Here is an 18073-nt window from a genome sequence, read left to right on the forward strand (position 1 = left end):
AGTCCAGACTTCTGGGATGTACCAGAGCTAGCACTTAATTGGGATGGGAACCGGAGAGGCCTGCTCAAAGCACACCTTCCCCAAAGTTAGCCACCCCTGGCGCCCGAACATCAAGTCTGTAATGCCTTGCAAAAGTATGCAAGGACATCCACGAAGCCACCCGGCAGATCTCTTGTGGTGAAATCTGCTGGCATTCCGCCCAAGAGGTGGCCTGAGACCGAGTCGAGTGTGCCCGAAGACCCTCAGGTAAAGGCCAACCATGGAATAAATAAGCTGAATTAATTGCTTCCTTCAACCATTGACCTATGGTGGTCTTAGAGGCCATGTTACCTTTCTTAGGGCCGCTCCAGAGCACAGAGGTGGTCCGAGACTCGAATCTCATTAGTAACCTCCAGATAGCGTAGAAGAGCTCTACGAACATCCAATTTCCGCAAATCCCGCAAAAGAGGGTCTGACCTATCCAAAGCGGAGAACGACGGAAGCTCTACAGATTGATTCAAATGGAAAGAAGAAACAACCTTAGGAAAAAATGAAGGGACCGTTCGCAAGGAAACACCAGAATCGGAGATCCGTAGGAAAGGATCTCTACAGGACAATGCTTGAACCTCGGAAACCCTTCGCGCCAAAGTGATGGCCACCAGAAAGACAACTTTCAACGTTAAGTCCTTCAAAGTCGCCCTATGTAAGGGTTCAAAGGGTGGAGCACACAAAGCTTTAAGAACTAAATTCAGATTCCAAAATGGACAAGGGAAGCTCACCTAGGGACGCAAATGCCTCGCCCCTTTAAGGAAACAAGCGACATCTGGATGAGTAGCCAACGGTACGCCCTGCACAGGACCGCGTAAAGAACCAAGAGCTGCCACTTGAACGCGTAAAGAACTACAAGACAAGCCCTTGGCTAAACCCGCCTGAAGGAAGCCAAGAATATCGGAAACAGCGACACGAGTGGGCACAATTTCCCTCGCCACGCACCAGGAGTCAAATACCTTCCAGACTCGAACATAAGACAAAGAAGTAGACGTCTAACGCGATTGCAAGAGCATAGTGACCACCACATCAGAATAGCCCTTGCCCCTCAGACGCTGCCTTTCAAAAGCCATGCCACAAGACAGAAGCGATCGACCTGGTCGAAACAGACTGGTCCCTGATGAAGAAGGTTCGGGATCGCAGGGAATCGCAGTGGACCGTCCACTACCAGATGAAGCAAATCTGCGAACCATGGCCTGCGCAGCCACTTGGGAGCTACCATTAGGTAAGAGCTAAACCATTTGAGCACTAAGTCTTTAATGCCTATTTCGTTTAGTCTATCAAGGAGGATATTATGGTTAACTGTATCAAAGGCTGCCGAGATGTCCAGTAAGATCAGGAAGTAAGATTGGCTGTTATCGGTTCCTCTTAGGATGATATCTTGTAGTGAAGTTAAAAGGGCTCTGTACTAAATTAATTTCTAAATCCGTGTTGTGCTGGGTACAGGGTACTATGTTTTTCCAGATAATCTGTTAGTTGATTGTTAATTACTTTCTCGGAAATTTTTGATATACAAGGTAAATTAGAAATGGGTCTTAGGTTTGAGAGATCATATAAGTCTGCTTGTGATTTTTTTTGTGACTGGTTTTACTATTGCAGATTTTAAAGTGAGTGGGACATTAGCTTCGGTTATGGACAAGTTAATTATATCAGCAATAGGTTTAGATACTATATTGCTGAATGTTTTTAATAGTTTAGTTGGGATATGGTCAATTGGGTGGGCAGCTGGGTTCATTTTTTTAATTGTACCTTTGACCTCAAGAGATGAAACTGTGTCAAAGGAGGTTAAATGGTCCTTAGGATTGCTTGGTAGTATAATTTGGTTACAGTTCACGGGAGCTATGTTTTTTTTATTATGTTTAAAGTTTTTTCTTTAAAATATTGAGCAATTGTATCGCAATTAGAAGAGTTGTTTGATGTCGGAGTTTCAAACAACTCCGACATCAGGACTGGTCAGGACTTTTATGTATGAGAATAGAGCACTAGGATTATACTGAAATTTATTTATTTTGTTAGAATACTTTTTTTGCTTTATTGGTGGCTTTGTTGTATTTATGTAACAGAAATTTGTAGTTAGTTAGTGTTTCGGTGGAAAGAGAAGCTCTCCAATGTCTCTCAGCTTTTCTCAGTGTTTTAAATATCCTTAATTCATTGTTGTACCATGGGGTATGGTGTTTTTTGTTAATGGAAATATCTAACAGTTCAACCAACTCCCTCACAGATTTCTTGCTTTGGATATATTTTTGAAAGTTTTTATTATGAGTTTTTGCCTCTATGGCCAACTTAATTTCAAATTCATTCTTCGCCTGTCTTATAAATGTCTCTATCACTCCATGGTGAGACCACACCTTGAATACTGTGTGCAATTCTGGTTGCTGCATCTCAAAATAGATATAGCTGCACTGGAGGAAGTACAGAGAAGGGCGACCAAAATGATAAAGGGCAAGGAACGGCTCCCCTATAAGGAAAATCTAAGGAGGTTAGGGCTGTTCAGTTTGCAGAAGAGACAACTGAGGGGGAATATGATAGAGTTCTACAAAATCAGGAGAGGACTTGAATGGGTAAATGTGAATTGGTTATTTACTCTTTCAGATAATACAAGGACTAAGGGGGCACTGCATGAAGTTAGCAAGTAACCCATTTAAAAGAAATCTGAGAAAATTCTTTACACTCAACTCACAATTGCAAGAGGATATGGTTAAGAAGTTAGTATAGCTGGGTTTAAAAAAGGTTTGGATAATTTCCTGGAGGAAACTATTAATCAATAGGAAATAGCCACTACTTTCTGCTGGCATTAGTAGCATGGGATCTACTTAATGCTTGGGTATTTGCTAGGTACATGTGACTTGGATTGGCCAGTATTGCAAACAGGATACTGGGGTTGACAGATCCTTGGTCTGATCCAGTATAGCATATCTTTTGTTCTTATACTGGATGGAAGCATAGCATTCTAGTAACATTTTCTCCCCAAAGCATCAAGAGTATGAAACTCTCTCCTAGAGTACCATGAAATGTGTCTTGACTTCTTAGCTTTCTTGAGAACAAGTTCAACCACCACAGACTGATACAGAAGCTTTCTGCAACATTCAGGAACTTTTAGGACATGATACATCATGTCTGCCCTCTTGTTAACTGGATTTGCAGACAGGAGATCTCCCACATTCACATCTGTGCTTCCATAAGACTATTGTGAATGGGCACTGCCTTAAGGGGATGGAGAAACCAGAGAATATACAACATTTGAGACTTGGGATCTGCCTTCTTCAAATAAAATAGTTCCCTTACAAAATCTTAGAAGGAAAGGTCCTTTGGTAGAGATCTTCACTTTTCATGTGGAGGAGAGTTGGAGGGGGACATGTTCAGACAAATCTTCAGATCCAAAATTGTATCCTCAGGAAGATTCATACTCCAAATTTGAGAGCTAGATCAGTAATGTAGCCCAAATGTGCATCTGTCTCTCCACTAACACCTACACATATGACCTTAGTTGGTCAAGGGTCCATAGACTCTGATGTATCCCAGTGCATCAGTAAAGCTTCTTTTCCCGATACACTTGAGATGGACAGTGTGGGTACCACTGATACTGATGCCCCTTCAGTTGCCAGTATAGAAGGCACTGCCACTGAGGGCTTCCAGGTTGGGAAGGAAGTCAGTCTGCTTTGATATCAATCCTGATTCAAGGAATTGAGCTAGACTGCCTAAAATCTGCAATCATCAAACCCATTATGAAAAAGAATAATCTTGATCCAGAAAACCTACTGAACTACTGACAGATATCAAACCTACCATTCATTACCAAAATCATTGAGAAAGTCGTCCACACATGGCTCAGTGACCACCTGGAAGAAAACAACATCCTGCTACCCACGCAATTTGGCTTCAGAAAGCAACTGAACACGGAGACTCTACTACTAGCAATAAACGACTTCGTACTCAAAGGTTTCGAAAATGGCCACAGCTACCTTCTAGTCCTACTCGACCTATCAGCAGCCTTTGATACAGTAAACCACTATCATGAGTGACTGTCTATCTGAAATTGGGGCAAAGGAAAACAACCCTACAATGGTTCTCTTCATGCCTATCACAAAGAACCTACCAAGTGCTGCTCAACGATACCCTCTCAAAGAAAATTAATCTAAACACTGGAGTTCCCCAAGGATCCACTCTATCAGCGACGCTCTTCAACATCTGCTTCCAATATGCCAATTCCTATCAAATCTTAATCTGACCCACTTCATCTATGCTGATGACATTCAAATATTAATGCCAATACAAAATTCACTAGAAGAAACTTACAAATTAACAGCCACGTACCTAAGCAGAATAAAGGAAATACTAACCAACTTAAAACTCATCTTTAACTTCAACAAGACTGAAATAATCATATTAGACAGAAAGAACAACTCCTCTCAACTTCCTCCACTCAACCTAATGAACAAAAATACGATTATATCTCCGGTCAATCATGCCCGCAATCTTGGGAGTAATAATTGATAAGGAGCTTTCTTTCAAAAACCACATCTCAACAAAAATCAAAGACAGATATCAACTACTAACATTCCGTCAATTAAAACCTTTCCTTTCCACCAATGACTTCAGATCAGTCCTTCAATTACTCATTTTCTCTAACCTGGACTACTGTAACTCACTCCTTTTCAACTTACCTCTAAACACTATCCTTCCACTCCAAATCCTACAAAACGCAGCCGCAAGAATCCTCACTGGATCTAAAAAACATGACCACATCACTCCAACACTTATCTCACTACACTGGCTACCAATAAAATTCAGGATTGAATACAAAATACTATCCATACTTCATAAAATCATATATGAAAAACAAGAAAACTGGCTAAGTTACTCCATAAAACTACATAAATAAATAAATAAATATCCCAAACAGAAACCTCAGATTAGCAAATAAAGGACTTCTAAAGACACCACCTACTCGTTCCAAACAACTCTCCTCAACCCAAAAAAGAGCAATCTCTCTAGGAAGCCCGAAACTCTGGAACTCCCTCCCAACGGAACTCAAAACTCAAGAAAACCTAAAAACTTTCAAAAAAGATCTAAAAACATGGATGTTCACCAAAGCATACCAACTCACCCAATGAACAAAACAAAGCTAACCCCCTCCAGCCTAACCTTAAGAAAACTGAAACGCAACACAAGTATATATTATAACAAAGAATTGAAACGTAAAAAACTGAACAGCAAATAACTTGTATATGATGTCTCTATGTTAACAATCATTTGAACCTTTTTGAAACCTTGCTAACATCCTTAACCTGGTAAACATTGCATTTTTTGTAAACCGTTATGATGACGAAACTGAATGACGGTATATAAAACTCGATAAATAAAATAAATAAATAATAGTTGACACTCCAATGTTTCCTGGATTCTCATGTTCAGCTCCTCCTTGAAATTGTCAGTACCAATATATGGGTCACCTGAGGTATATCAGAGGATGTAACTTACTTAGTCTGTTGGAGGCTGTCACATTCCCCCAGACTCTCTGTGTGAGGATGCTTGGGAGGACAAATGGCTGCTGCTAATATCTCCCTGCTCTCGTTACCATGCACTGACCAGGACAAGAAGGTATTTCTTTGTCTCCATTTGATGTTCCTCATCACTTTCTATCAATGTCAATACTGATGAAGTGGAACCCCTCATTTTCATTGGTGGGAGGAACTGGATGATAAATCTATCCCCTCATTTCTATCAGTGCTAAATGTTAATGAAGTTTGATGCCTTTTCAATATCAATGCATCATTAGCATCCAGTGCAGCTCCAGTACCACTTACTTAGTGTCGCTAGCTCAGAAATAGATAGCTCAGATTTAACTAACAAAGAGCCTTTCCATGAGCTCTAACTGGGTTTGAAAGCCTCTGGGAAATCTTCCCATATATAAAGCATTCCAAGACATGGTGATCATGTCCAAAAGACAGCACTCATCTGTCATGTGGGTCTGTGACTGATATGATGTGGCTGCACTTGGAGAAGCTGCTGGTGGTCTTTGATTCAGTAGACATCAGATGAAAAATAGCTAATGTAAAATCAAAATGACTATTTTTAAAACATAAAAGTGACCTCACTGACACTGGTGCCAATGCAGCCTCAGAAAAATACAGAAAAAAAGTCTGAAACCTATGAACAGAAATAAGAAGGAGAAGAAAACTTCTGAACAGAGGTCCCATGTAGAAAAAAAGGTGTTTCAGAGGTAAGGAAATTTATACCTTAGAAAAATTGAACCAACTGGATCAACAGAAAAGACGGAAATGATGGGATCCCCTTGAAATGTTGAGAATATGGGACAATTCTGCACATGCTCAGTAGTGCTTCTGAAAGCTCTACAAGTTATGAAGTCAAGGTTTCTGACCAGGGTTCTGACTGATGTCATCAAACACCCTGTTTGTCCTCAGAGAACACTAAGAACAATAAGGAAAGGGTATAGAAAAATGAGGAGGGATCAAGATGTAATGTAAAATAGTCACACATTCTGAATAAAGAAACTTAGGGAGTACAATGATGGATGTGGAAGGGTTTTAGGTTTGAATGACTACCAGTCATATCGAATGACTTCTAAGCTGTCAAACTTTGTGATGAAGCAATCAAGAAGAGGGGTACTAAAATGATTCAAAGTATGTACTAAAAGCCCGTTTAGGTCAGAATTAAGGAACTAACTATACATTCTCTGGAAGAGAAGAAGATAATGTGAGATATAAACACACTAAATATTTAAATACTGCAAGGGTATGAGTATTTCAAAAGAGGCAAGTATTTTTCAGTGAAGAGATGTTTTATAACAAGGAGTTGTGCTTTGAGGAAGGAAAGAATATAGGCAAGAATAACAAAGCAAACATTTCTTCGCTGAAAGGGTGGTTGATAAATGGAACATTCTCTCTGTGAAGGTGATGGAACAAAAACAGTATTCAAATTCAAGAAGATATGAAACAAGCACAGAGAATGATTAGGGATGGAAAAGAAAGTGAAAGGTTGAAAACAAAATAAGTTCTGTACTATTCCAGCATGAAGAGAAAATGGGCCTAGTCTTCATTTCCCATATCTATGTCCATCAGTACCAAAATTAATATTAATGAAGAAAGTATAACTCTCAAAAGCTAGTTCACAATATATTAGGTTAGTTCACTGTGGGGCAGATTTTCAAAGGGGTACGGGCGTAAGATACGCGCGTACCCCCCAAAAACCTGTTCCAAGCTCCCCCACGCACGCCAAGCCTATCTTGAATAGGCTCGGAGGCGCGTGCAAGCCCCGGGACACGCGTAAGTCCCAGGGCTTTCCTGGGGGAGGGAGACAAGTCAGGGGCATGTCGCGGCGCGTCATCAGGGGGGCGGGACCGCGGGCGTGGTTCCGGCCCAGGGGCGTGGCAGAGGCATCCGAAACTGCTCCTAGGCCGGGGAATTGTATGTTGGCAGCCAGCCGGCAGGCGTAACTTTTCAAACAAAGGCAGGGGGGGGTTTAGATAAGGCTGGGGGGGTGGGTTAGGTAGGGGAAGGGGGGGAATGTGAGGGGGGGTGGAAGGAAAGTTCCCTCCGAGGCCACTCTGTGGCGTGCTGACCCCGGATTTTAAAACATATGTGCGGCTATGCGTGTATCTATTAAAATCCGGCATACTCTTGTTTGCGCCGGTCGCGCAAACAAAAGTACGCGCGGGCGTGCTTTTTTAAAATCTACCCCTAAGTATTTTAAGGTCTTTATATGGATTAAGAGTGACCACATTCAGGACCATCACTGGGCTAAATGAAACCTCAGGAGGTTAGACTCCCCAATATTGTGATTGATTGGAGGTGGGGGTGGGGCTCCCTCTTCTGATGTTGTGGCTGGCTTGGTGGGGATATGAGGGGCAGAGAGCTCTGATGATGTAGCCGGTTCCTGGGGCTGATCCCCTTCCAATGATGCAGCCACACAAAAGCTTACTTCTGCCACTGCTGTAGTGACAGCAGCAGTATGGCATCCCTTGGCGGCCACTCATCTTGCTCACCCCTTCCAACAGTCCTCACATTACAATATAGCTATAAATGAAGTAATCACACTTAAGACAAGATATTAATTTGTGTACTCCCTACATATTGCTAGTACAATATTTGACCTTTAAAATTTGACTAATGAAAGAGCTACAGTTGATATTTGTTTTGTGAAGTTTGAAACTTCTTTACTGTACCTAAAAATCTAGTCTCTGAACAGCAGGCAGCATGCCTGCAGAGTGAAACAGAATGTTGGAGTGAAACTGTCCATTAAGCAAATCAACTGAGAGCTACCTGTCTGTTATAATTAGCTGTTATCAAGAGGCAAGTGACAACTATAAATGTTGTACTCAATATATAATTAAAGAACTCTACCATGCTGAATATGAGTACAGGATTTTAGCAATTTCTGTCATCTACTTTCTAATGACTACAACATAAGTTTGTGAACTTGTGAATTACACTTTTCAACTTGCAAAATTATGCCACAATTCATTCTTCCTCACATTCTTTTCTTTGTATTATATCATACTAGCCGTCAAGACCGTAACAACGGGCTACATTAAAAAAAATTTTCGGTCCATTTCCTTCCCCCTCCCCCTCATTCTCCCCTCCCCCTCTGGTCTCCCTCCCTCTCTCCTCCCCCCTCCCCTCAGTCACTCCCTCCTCCCCCTCCCCCCCTCAGTCACTCCCTCCTCCTCCCCTCAGTCACTCCCTCCCCCTCCCCCCCTCTCCCCAGTCACTCCCTCCTCCATCAATCCCCCCCTCCCCCCAGTCACTCCCTCCTCCATCAATCCCCCCCTCTCCCCAGTCACTCCCCCCCTCCCTCTCTCTCAGCTCATTAACAACCCCTTCGGATGGCACAAACGGAAGATCTCCGGGGGAGGTCCCTCCCTCCCTCCCTCACGCGCGCCGCCGCTACCACTCCTCGCCGCCGCCATGTTTTCAAACAGCTGACGCTCTGCTCTGACTGACATGTTCGCCCGCACATGCGCAGTAGAGCTGCTCTCTACTGCGCATTTGCAGCACGTCGGTCAAGCCTCATTTATCTAATAGATATGAAAAACTAAAAGAAAACAAACCATAGCAGAAGTTTCATTGAAATTAATACATTTCTGACAAATGCTGTCAGTCTAACTTTATACTATTTATTTATTTATTTAAGTTTTTTTATATACCAACATTCAGGACGATAGTCCCATCATGCTGGTTCACAAGAAACAGGGGTGCAATAATAATAAAACTTTACAATTTGAACAATAGTGCAGAAAAGCAGTTACATATAACAAGGAAATCAATAACTTGGAGTGAGAAGGAAAATGAAGATCAGATAATTATATATATGTATCAATAGCATTGAATAAATAACATTTATTAACGTTATTACTAGCGAAGCGTGTTGATTGATGGGAGTTAAATAATGTTGGAGTTAGGAAATGCCTGCGTGAACAGCCATGTCTTGAGTTTTTTCTTGAATGTTGAGATGCTGGGTTCCATTCTAAGATCCGGGGGAATGGAGTTCCATAAAGTTGGACCGGCTGTGGAGAATGCCCGATCTCTAAGCGTGATGTGTCTGGTAGTTTTGGCTGGAGGTACTTGAAGTGATCCTTTGTAAGCATCTCTTGTTGGTCTTGTTGAATGGTGTAATCGGAGGGGGATATGGAGATCGATTGGAGCTAATTGATGGATGTTTTTGAAAATGGTGAGAATGGCCTTGTAGATTATTCTGAAGTGTATGGGCAGCCAATGAAGGTCCATCAGGATAGGGGTTATGTGTTCTCTTCTCCTGGTGTTAGTGAGTATACGGGCGGAGGCATTTTGGACCATTTGCAATGGTTTGGTGTGTGATGAGGGGAGACCAAGCATGATGGTGTTACAATAGTCCAGCTTTGCGAAAATGATTGATTGTAGAATCGTTCTAAAGTCATGTGTGTGGAAGAGAGGTCGTATTCTTTTCAGCACTTGGAGCTTATAAAAGCAGTCTCTGGTGGTTTTGTTGATGTTGGCTTTCAGGTTTAGGTGATTGTCAATTAGAACTCCTAGGTCTCTTACTTGTGTAGTATTTGGTACGGTAGGATGGGTGAGTGTGAGGGAGCTGTTTTCTGGTGTGATGAGTAGAAGTTCCGTTTTTGATGAATTTAGTATCAGGTTGAGACTTGTGAGAAGCTGTTTGATATTTTGGAGGCAGGTTTCCCAGTGAGACAGTGTTTTTTGCGAGTGACTCTTCGATGGGGATCAAGACCTGGATATCGTCTGCATAGAGGAAGTGTTTGAGATTGAGGTCGGTGAGAAGTTTACATAAGGGTAACAGATAAATGTTGAACAAGGTAGGAGACAGGGATGAGCCCTGAGGGACTCCTACTGACGCGGGGTGAAGAGAGGATTCTTTATTATGAATCTTAACCTTATATCCTCTGTTGCTGAGGAAGGTTCTGAACCATGATAGGGCAGTGCCTGAGATACCTATGGCTGTTAGTTGGTTGATGAGAAGGGAGTGATTGACCGTATCAAATGCAGACGAGAGGTCGAGTAGTATCAGAAGGAAGGCTTGTCCTTTGTCTAAGCCTAGGATGATGTGGTCAGTCATAGAGATGAGGAGGGCTTCTGTGCTTAAGGTTTTACGGAATCCGTATTGTGATGGGAATAGAAGGTTATTATCTTCAATGTAGTTTGAGAGTCGTGAGTTTACCAATTTTTCCATTATCTTGGCTATGAATGGGAGGTTGGCTATCAGTCTAAAGTTGTTAGAATCGTTTGGGTCGAGATTTGGTTTTTTGAGAAGGGGTTTGAGTGAGGCAAGTTTGAGGTTGTCAGGGTAGAGCAATTTATGATATCTGCCAAGGTTATGGAGATAGATTCTGGAATTGATAGTAGTATTTTGGCTGGGATGTGATCTGAAGGGTGAGAGGAAGGTTTCATTTTCCTAAGAATTCCTTGGATCTCAATGGATGAAGTTGTGTCAAGTTCTTCTAACCGAGTGTAGTTGATTGAGGGTTGAGGAGTGGTTAGTGGAACAGTGGGGTTCGTGGGGAGCTGTGATAGAAGAGTATTGATTTTGTTGCTGAAGAATAGAGCTAATTCTTCCGCTTTCGATTGAGCTTGGTCATGAGCAATCTCTGGTTGGTTTAATTGTGTGAGGTTGGCTACATAGCTGAAGAGGGCTTTGGCATCGAATACAAGGTTGTGTATCTTCGAGGCGTAGTAGTCCCTCTTGGATCTTAAGGTGCTTGATTTGTATTGATGCAGAGATGATTTGTAGATTGAAAGGGTGTTGGTTCCTGGGTTTTTGCGCCATTTAGCCTCATTTTGTCTTAGTTGGAGTTTGAGCTTTCTTAGTTCAGAAGAGAACCATGGCTGTCTTTTGGAGGAATTCTGGTGTGGTTTTTTTGTAATAGGGGGGCATAGCTTGTTAGCTATAGTTTCGGTGATTGTATTCCATGATCGAAGCACTGCGTTCGGATCTGTAAGGTCCAGTTGGTGGAGTAGTGGTGAAAGGTGATTGTTAAGGTCTTCAGGGGAGCAAGTTTTCCTGTAATTGAAGGAGGGCGAAGGAGTGCAAGCTGGGTTGGTATCTTTTATAGAGAATGAAGTTGTTATGAGGTAGTGATCTGACCACGGGACCTTAGTACAATTTGGGATAGATGCGGGCTTGATTGCAGCGTTAACGAAGATCAGGTCTAGCGTGTGGCCGGCTTTGTGGGTAGGTTTGTTAACTAATTGAGTGAAGCCTAGCGCTGTGAAGGCTGTGAGTAGTGTTTCACAGTTAGGTGATAGGGTAGGGTTATCAACGTGCATGTTGAAATCACCTAGAATGATAGCTGGCGAGTCAAAGTTGATGAGGGAGGAGGTTAGTTCGACCAGTGGTGAAGCATCTGATTCCAAGAGTCCTGGGGGAGCATATACGAGAAGGATTTGGAGCTTGTCTGAGGTGAAGAAGCCGAATTCAAGTTTTGAATTGGAATTGGATTGATGTAGAGAGAATCTGAGGTCCTTTTTAGTTGCTAAAAGAATACCTCCTCCCTTTTTTTTATGACGAGGAAGCGAGAAGAAGTCGTAAGCCTCTGTAGGTAGTTGATTAATTATTGCTGTGTCTGATGGTTTTAACCAAGTTTCAGTGATTGCACATATCTCCGGTTTCACGTCGGTGAGGTAGTCATTTAAGATTACAGACTTCTTCGTTAGAGATTGAGCATTGAAAAGGCTTAAATAGAAAAGGGTGAGGCCTAGAAGTTGCGTGGAAGGAGTGATCAAAATTGAAGAGAGGGATTTAAGGTTGTGTTGTTGGGCATGTCGGAAAGAAATTCTTTTAGGTGGTGTATAATGTTGAAGAATTGGAATTGTGAAAAATGGGGCCATTTGTAGGGACTATGTTGCGAGGTTAGAAGGATTAAGAAGGAGGGGCTATGTGAAAGTTGGAGGCTTGTATGTGCAGGTTTGATGAAGGCTAGAGGCTTGCAGAGGATGGTGTATGAGTATTTGAAGCTTGCAGATGGGTCATGAAGAGTGCTAGAAGCTTGTAGGTGAGGCTGGATGACTGCTGTAAATTTGCAGGTAAGGCTGTATGGATGCTGGAAGCTTGCAGATGAGGCTGGATGAGTGTTTGTAGCTTGCATGTGAGAATGGATGAGTGTTTGTAGCTTGCATGTGAGGATGGAGGAGTGTTTGTAGCTTGCAGGTGAGTCTGGATGAATGCTGGAAGCTTGCAGGTGAGGCTGGAAGAATGCTGGAAGCTTGCAGAAGAGGCTGGAAGAATGCTGGAAGCTTGCAGGTGAGGAATGCTGGAAGCTTGCAGGTGAGGCTGGAAGAATGCTGGAAGCTTGCAGGTGAGGCTGGAAGAATGCTGGAAGCTTGCAGGTGAGGCTGGAAGAATGCTGGAAGCTTGCAGGTGAGGCTGGATGAATGCTGGAAGCTTGCAGAAGAGGCTTGCAGAAGAGGCTTGCAGAAGAGGCTGGAAGAATGCTGGAAGCTTGCAGGTGAGGAATGCTGGAAGCTTGCAGGTGAGGCTGGATGAATGCTGGAAGCTTGCAGGTGAGGCTGGATGAATGCTGGAAGCTGGATGAATGCTGGATGAATGCTGGAAGCTTGCTGGATGAATGCTGGAAGCTTGCAGGTGAGGCTGGATGAATGCTGGAAGCTTGCAGAAGAGGCTGGAAGAATGCTGGAAGCTTGCAGGTGAGGAATGCTGGAAGCTTGCAGGTGAGGCTGGAAGAATGCTGGAAGCTTGCAGGTGAGGCTGCAGGTGAGTAGGGTGAATGGATCGAGGTTCGGGTGCGGAGGTAGCGAGGTTGTACGACTGGCGTTCTGACAGGGTGAGAGTCTTATTGTAGTTGTCTGTTACGACGCTGTAGAGACTGGAATGGTGAATTTGTTTGGTGAACTTTATTTCTATGTAGTTAAGGGGACTAAGATTGCAACCACTTTAGAACAAACACTAATTTTTGATTTCTATATAAAACCAAATTATTCATGAAAAGTCAAAAGAATTATTCAACATTGTAGCTGTAATCATCTTTTTCACACTGATTTTTTTTTCTTTTAAAGAGTACTATAAATGTCTGCACATTACAAAGCTTTCTAATATGGATGGATTTGATTTTGCAACTGAAACAAGGGCTTTTATTTGTACTTTTGCCACAACTACACAATGAAGATTATCTCTTACTAAGGAATGCTCAAAGAAAAGAACAGACAAAAATTCTTAACACTCTTCTTTCTTTTTTAGTAAGTGTTTCTTTTTAACCCATGAAACAGTTGTATAAGAAAATCTTTACTTACATTGTCATGCTTGAAAAAACACAACATCTTCAATTCCCGGAAGACCCTTTTGCAAGAGACCAGATTTTGGAAGACGTTGGGCATCTTTTTCAGTGCAACTCTCTTTCCATCTCTTGGATCAGTCACTGACCTAAAGAAAAAAGCATCACAAATATGACAAGCAAATCCAATTTTTATCTGTCTATAGCAGAAATTTAAAATTTGATAAAATAAGAAAATGATTCTTAATGGGACTAAGACTCCTTGATAACAAGCCTGTTCTTGCACATTCTTCTTGTGAGAGAACCTCAAAACTGAACAGAAAAGTGAAAGTATTGTTCAGTGTGTAGTTACATTCAGACACAAGAATTTATTATAAATTGTGGAAGAGGTCAAGTATGTCTAAGCAAGCCTACCAATAACTCCCCCTCACACTCACACTCAACCCTTCAAACTCTTCCCCCCTCAAGCACGTTCCTGAAATTGTTTTCCCCATGTACATCACAGACACAATATTTATAGTTATCTGTTCTTCTCTACTTCTGATCTCTTATGTTCCTACCTACTTTTCGCCCTTCGAACTACAGTTTTCCATATTGTTTTTGTTAAAGCACAGTTACTCAATTTGTTATGATGTAATTTCCTTTCATCCTTCATATGTTCACTGTGATGTGATAAACGAATGTCGGTATATAAAAGCGTTAAATAAATAATAAATAAATAATTTCCCTATTCTGTGCATGTAGGTATCAAAATTAAGGATTTTGATATTTTTGTGTCTAATCTTAGAAAATATGTCTGGGTTTTTTTTTAACTTAGTAATTAAAGGATGACACTTTTCAGAAACTACTTGATATGAAAACTGCATATAACAAAAAAATGTTTAAAAACTCAGGACGATATTTGTAACTATCCAGCACTTCTGCTGAATGACTACTACCTTGGTATAGGGTGGGAAGGAGAAACATTGTAGAGATTACTTACCTGATAATCTCGTTTTCCTTAGTGTATGCAGATGGACTCAAAACAAGTGGGTATAGCGTACTCGTGCTAGCAGTTGGAGACGGATCTGACGTCAGCACGGGGTACATATACCCCCGAGGGACCACGGAAATCACCTCGGGAAACTCAACTGGGGGAGGGACCCGAGGGTATCACCTCAGGAGTGCGGGGCTCGTCTTCAGGTAGGATTTCTGCAAAGAATTTAGTCGTTATAATTTGGAAAAATGCTCAGCGAGCGTAAGGTAGCTCCAAACTGCTTTGGAGACAGAAATTACTGAGTTGCTACACTTCCTGTGGGTGTATATGTACCCCGTGCTGACATCAGATCTGTCTCCAACTGCTAGCATGAGTACGCTATACCCACTTGTTTTGAGTCCATCTGCTACACGCTAGGAAATAAAGAGTTTGTCATAGTGCAGAGGACAGGCAGGCTCCCATTCACTCTATAAAAGGTACTGGAAGGAAAAGGTGGAAGGATGCCATGCAGATAAAAGGAATAGGAAAGAAAAGAGAAATAGAATACTAGCAGTCTAAAAAGGGCAGGAAAAAATGTGAATTTAGGAGGGAAAGTGGATACAGGTCTCTACCAGGTACATTTTGAAAGGAGGGGGAATGGGAACTGGGAAGAGTATAAAAGTAATGAGGAAGGAGACACTGGCAGACTGTAAGAAGGCCAGTGATGGAGTAGCTCCAGCTCATTCACCCTAGTTCTTACATTTGGATGGTGGCAATGGAATTAGAGGTTTATGTCACAGTAGAATAGAATTACCTGGCCATTACCACCTCCATTGGAGGGCCTTGTGCCAGGGGACGGGCATGAGATCTCGGAAGAGCCTAGCCGTTCAGGGCAGCGATTGAGAGGTAATGGAAGAGAATATTATAGAATTAAAGATGCAGGATTCATATTGAGATTCTGTCTCCAGGCCTGGCGTGTCCAGGTGTGCATACCATGCATTTGCACGGGGCAGCACACCCAGGGAAGGGTCGGTGGCAACAAAAGAGGCTGCAGGACTATCAGTGGAGCCAAACCCACTGGCAGCTGAAGAAGAAGAAAGGCTGCTGGCAAAGTTCAACCTGCCAGCAGTTGAAGAGGAAATACTGTGCTGCTGCAGTGTTCCCTGTGATATGCCCCATGTGCGCCCATGCACAACTTTTCCCACTTAAGCGTCCCCTCCCCCTCAGAGCAGGAAGGCAGGTGACAGCTGTTATGTGAAAGCTGTGCGAGAACACCGAGTGCTTGGGAAGGTTGATTTTTTAGCATAATAGATGAAAGCTAACAGCAAAGGTATTTCGACGATGTGGACTCTCTGAAAGATGGGAGTGCTTTAATGGAAGTCAACGGTAAAGGCTTTTTGGAGATGTGGACTCTGAAAAATCGGTGTGTTGGGATGAATGCTTAAACGATTATAACAGAGATAAAGGTGACATTGTGGAGCCAACAAATTTGATTTATCGGTATGTGGTAAGAATAGGATATTGTGAATTTTGAGTGTGGATACATTGGGGTGATTTTGTGGAGGAAACCTTCGAAGATCTGTGTATTATGCTCCCCTGAAGAAGCCGAATGCACGGCAAAACATGTTGGGAGTATGATTTTGTGAATTTGAACAACGGAAGAAATACCATACAATGGTGTAAAGAGGGAGTGGAACAATTGTATTATACAGATTCTCTAAAAAAGAATACTTTTTAATGGTATGCTTGAATGTATGAATGTGTTTTTATGGTGAATATTTACTCTATGTATCCAACTATGAATAGTAATTAAATGTTTTGTGAAGATTTTTGATAAAATGTTTTGTACACAACAATAAAAATGTTTTCTAATGAATTTATATGTCACTATATATGATATGTTGAAATAATGGCAGGCAGCTAGTACTGTTGCTCAATGAAGATTACCCAGTACCTTCATTACAATCACTGGTTTACTTGCAATAGAGATGGATATAAAAGTACAGATGCCTTGAACTAATGGCAGGCAGCTAGTGCAGAGATAGCAAATGTTGCTTACCTGATGTAACAGGTGTTCTCACAGGACAGCAGGATGTTAGTCCTCACAAATGGGTGACATCGAGGATGGAGCCCACCACGGAAAACTTCTGTCAAAGTTTAAACAGAACTTTGACTGGCCCCTACTGGGCATGCCCAGCAAGGCACTGACCCTGCAGCCAGCAGGGGTCTCCCTTCAGTCTGATTTTCTAAGCTACAGGCAGTGCCTAGAAAGTAAAAACAAAACGAACCCAACACCGCGGGGTGGCGGGCGGGTTTCGTGAGGACTAACATCCTGCTGTCCTGTGAGAACACCTGTTACATCAGGTAAGCAACATTTGCTTTCTCACAGGACAAGCAGGATGGTTGTCCTCACAAATGGGTGAGTACCGAGCTGAGGATGTCCGACTTGCACCAAATGTACCCAACGACGTGCAACAGGCAGTACAAGTGGGGTGGAATTTGGGAAAGGGCATCCGCACCCTACCGGGAAGGTGGAAGGGTGTTGGTACATCAGGTTGGAAAAAGGTTACGCAAGACAGATTGGCCGAAGATGGAGTCCTGTCTTCCAGCCTTGTCCAAACAATAGTGGGCTGCAAAGGTATGGAGAGAACTCCAGGTTGCAGCTTTGCAGATGTCAGGAAGCGGCACCGATCGAAGGTGTGCCACTGACGTCGCCATGGCCCTCACAGAGTGTGCTTTAACACGGTCTTGAAAAGGAATGCCAGCTTGCTCATAGCAAAAGAAATGCAGTCCGCCAACCAGGAAGAAAGAGCCTGCTTACCCACAGGTTGTCCTAACTTGTTAGGATGGAAAGAGACGAATAATTGAGTGCTCTTCCTGTGAGAAACTGTACGGTCTAGGTAAAAGCTAGAGCCCGTTTACAGTCTAGGGTATGCAGGGTCTGCTCTCCAGAGTTGGAGTGGGGCCTGGGAAAAAAGATAGGTAGTACGATAGATTGATTGATATGAAACTCCGAAACTACCTTAGGTAAAAATTTAGGGTGAGTGCGGAGTACCGCCCGGTCCTGCAGGAGCTTAGTGTAAGGCGGATAGGTAACTAGGGCCTGTAATTCACTAACCCTGCGAGCTGAAGTAACAGCCAAAAGGAATAACACTTTCCAGTGAGATATTTCAAGTCACAGGAGTGCAGAGGTTCGAAAGGAGGTTTCATTAGACGACCAAGAACCAGGTTAAGGTCCCAGGATGGGGCCGGAGGACGCAAGGGTGGCTTTAGATGGAGTAAGCCCTTAAGAAAGCGTGTTACTAGGGGTTGTACTGAAATAGGATTACCCCCAATACCCTTATGGA

At 42.6% G+C, this 18073-nt stretch overlaps 1 protein-coding gene across 4 annotated transcripts in view; it reads right to left on the reverse strand.

Moving 5' to 3' along the window:
• Positions 1–18073, reverse strand: part of NLK (nemo like kinase) — a 642623-nt gene that overhangs the window by 353541 nt on the left and 271009 nt on the right. For all 4 annotated transcript variants that reach the window (XR_003858197.1, XR_003858198.1, XM_029612542.1 and 1 more), the window contains one exon: positions 13791–13920. Coding sequence is in view for 2 of the 4 variants with exons in the window: in XM_029612542.1 (XP_029468402.1) it covers positions 13791–13920 (130 nt within the window). In the remaining 2 variants the exon portion in view is untranslated. The remainder of the gene's footprint in view (positions 1–13790; positions 13921–18073) is intronic.

This window comes from Rhinatrema bivittatum, chromosome 8, assembly GCF_901001135.1.
Source record: "Rhinatrema bivittatum chromosome 8, aRhiBiv1.1, whole genome shotgun sequence".
In the NCBI taxonomy this organism is placed as follows: Eukaryota; Metazoa; Chordata; class Amphibia; order Gymnophiona; family Rhinatrematidae; genus Rhinatrema; species Rhinatrema bivittatum.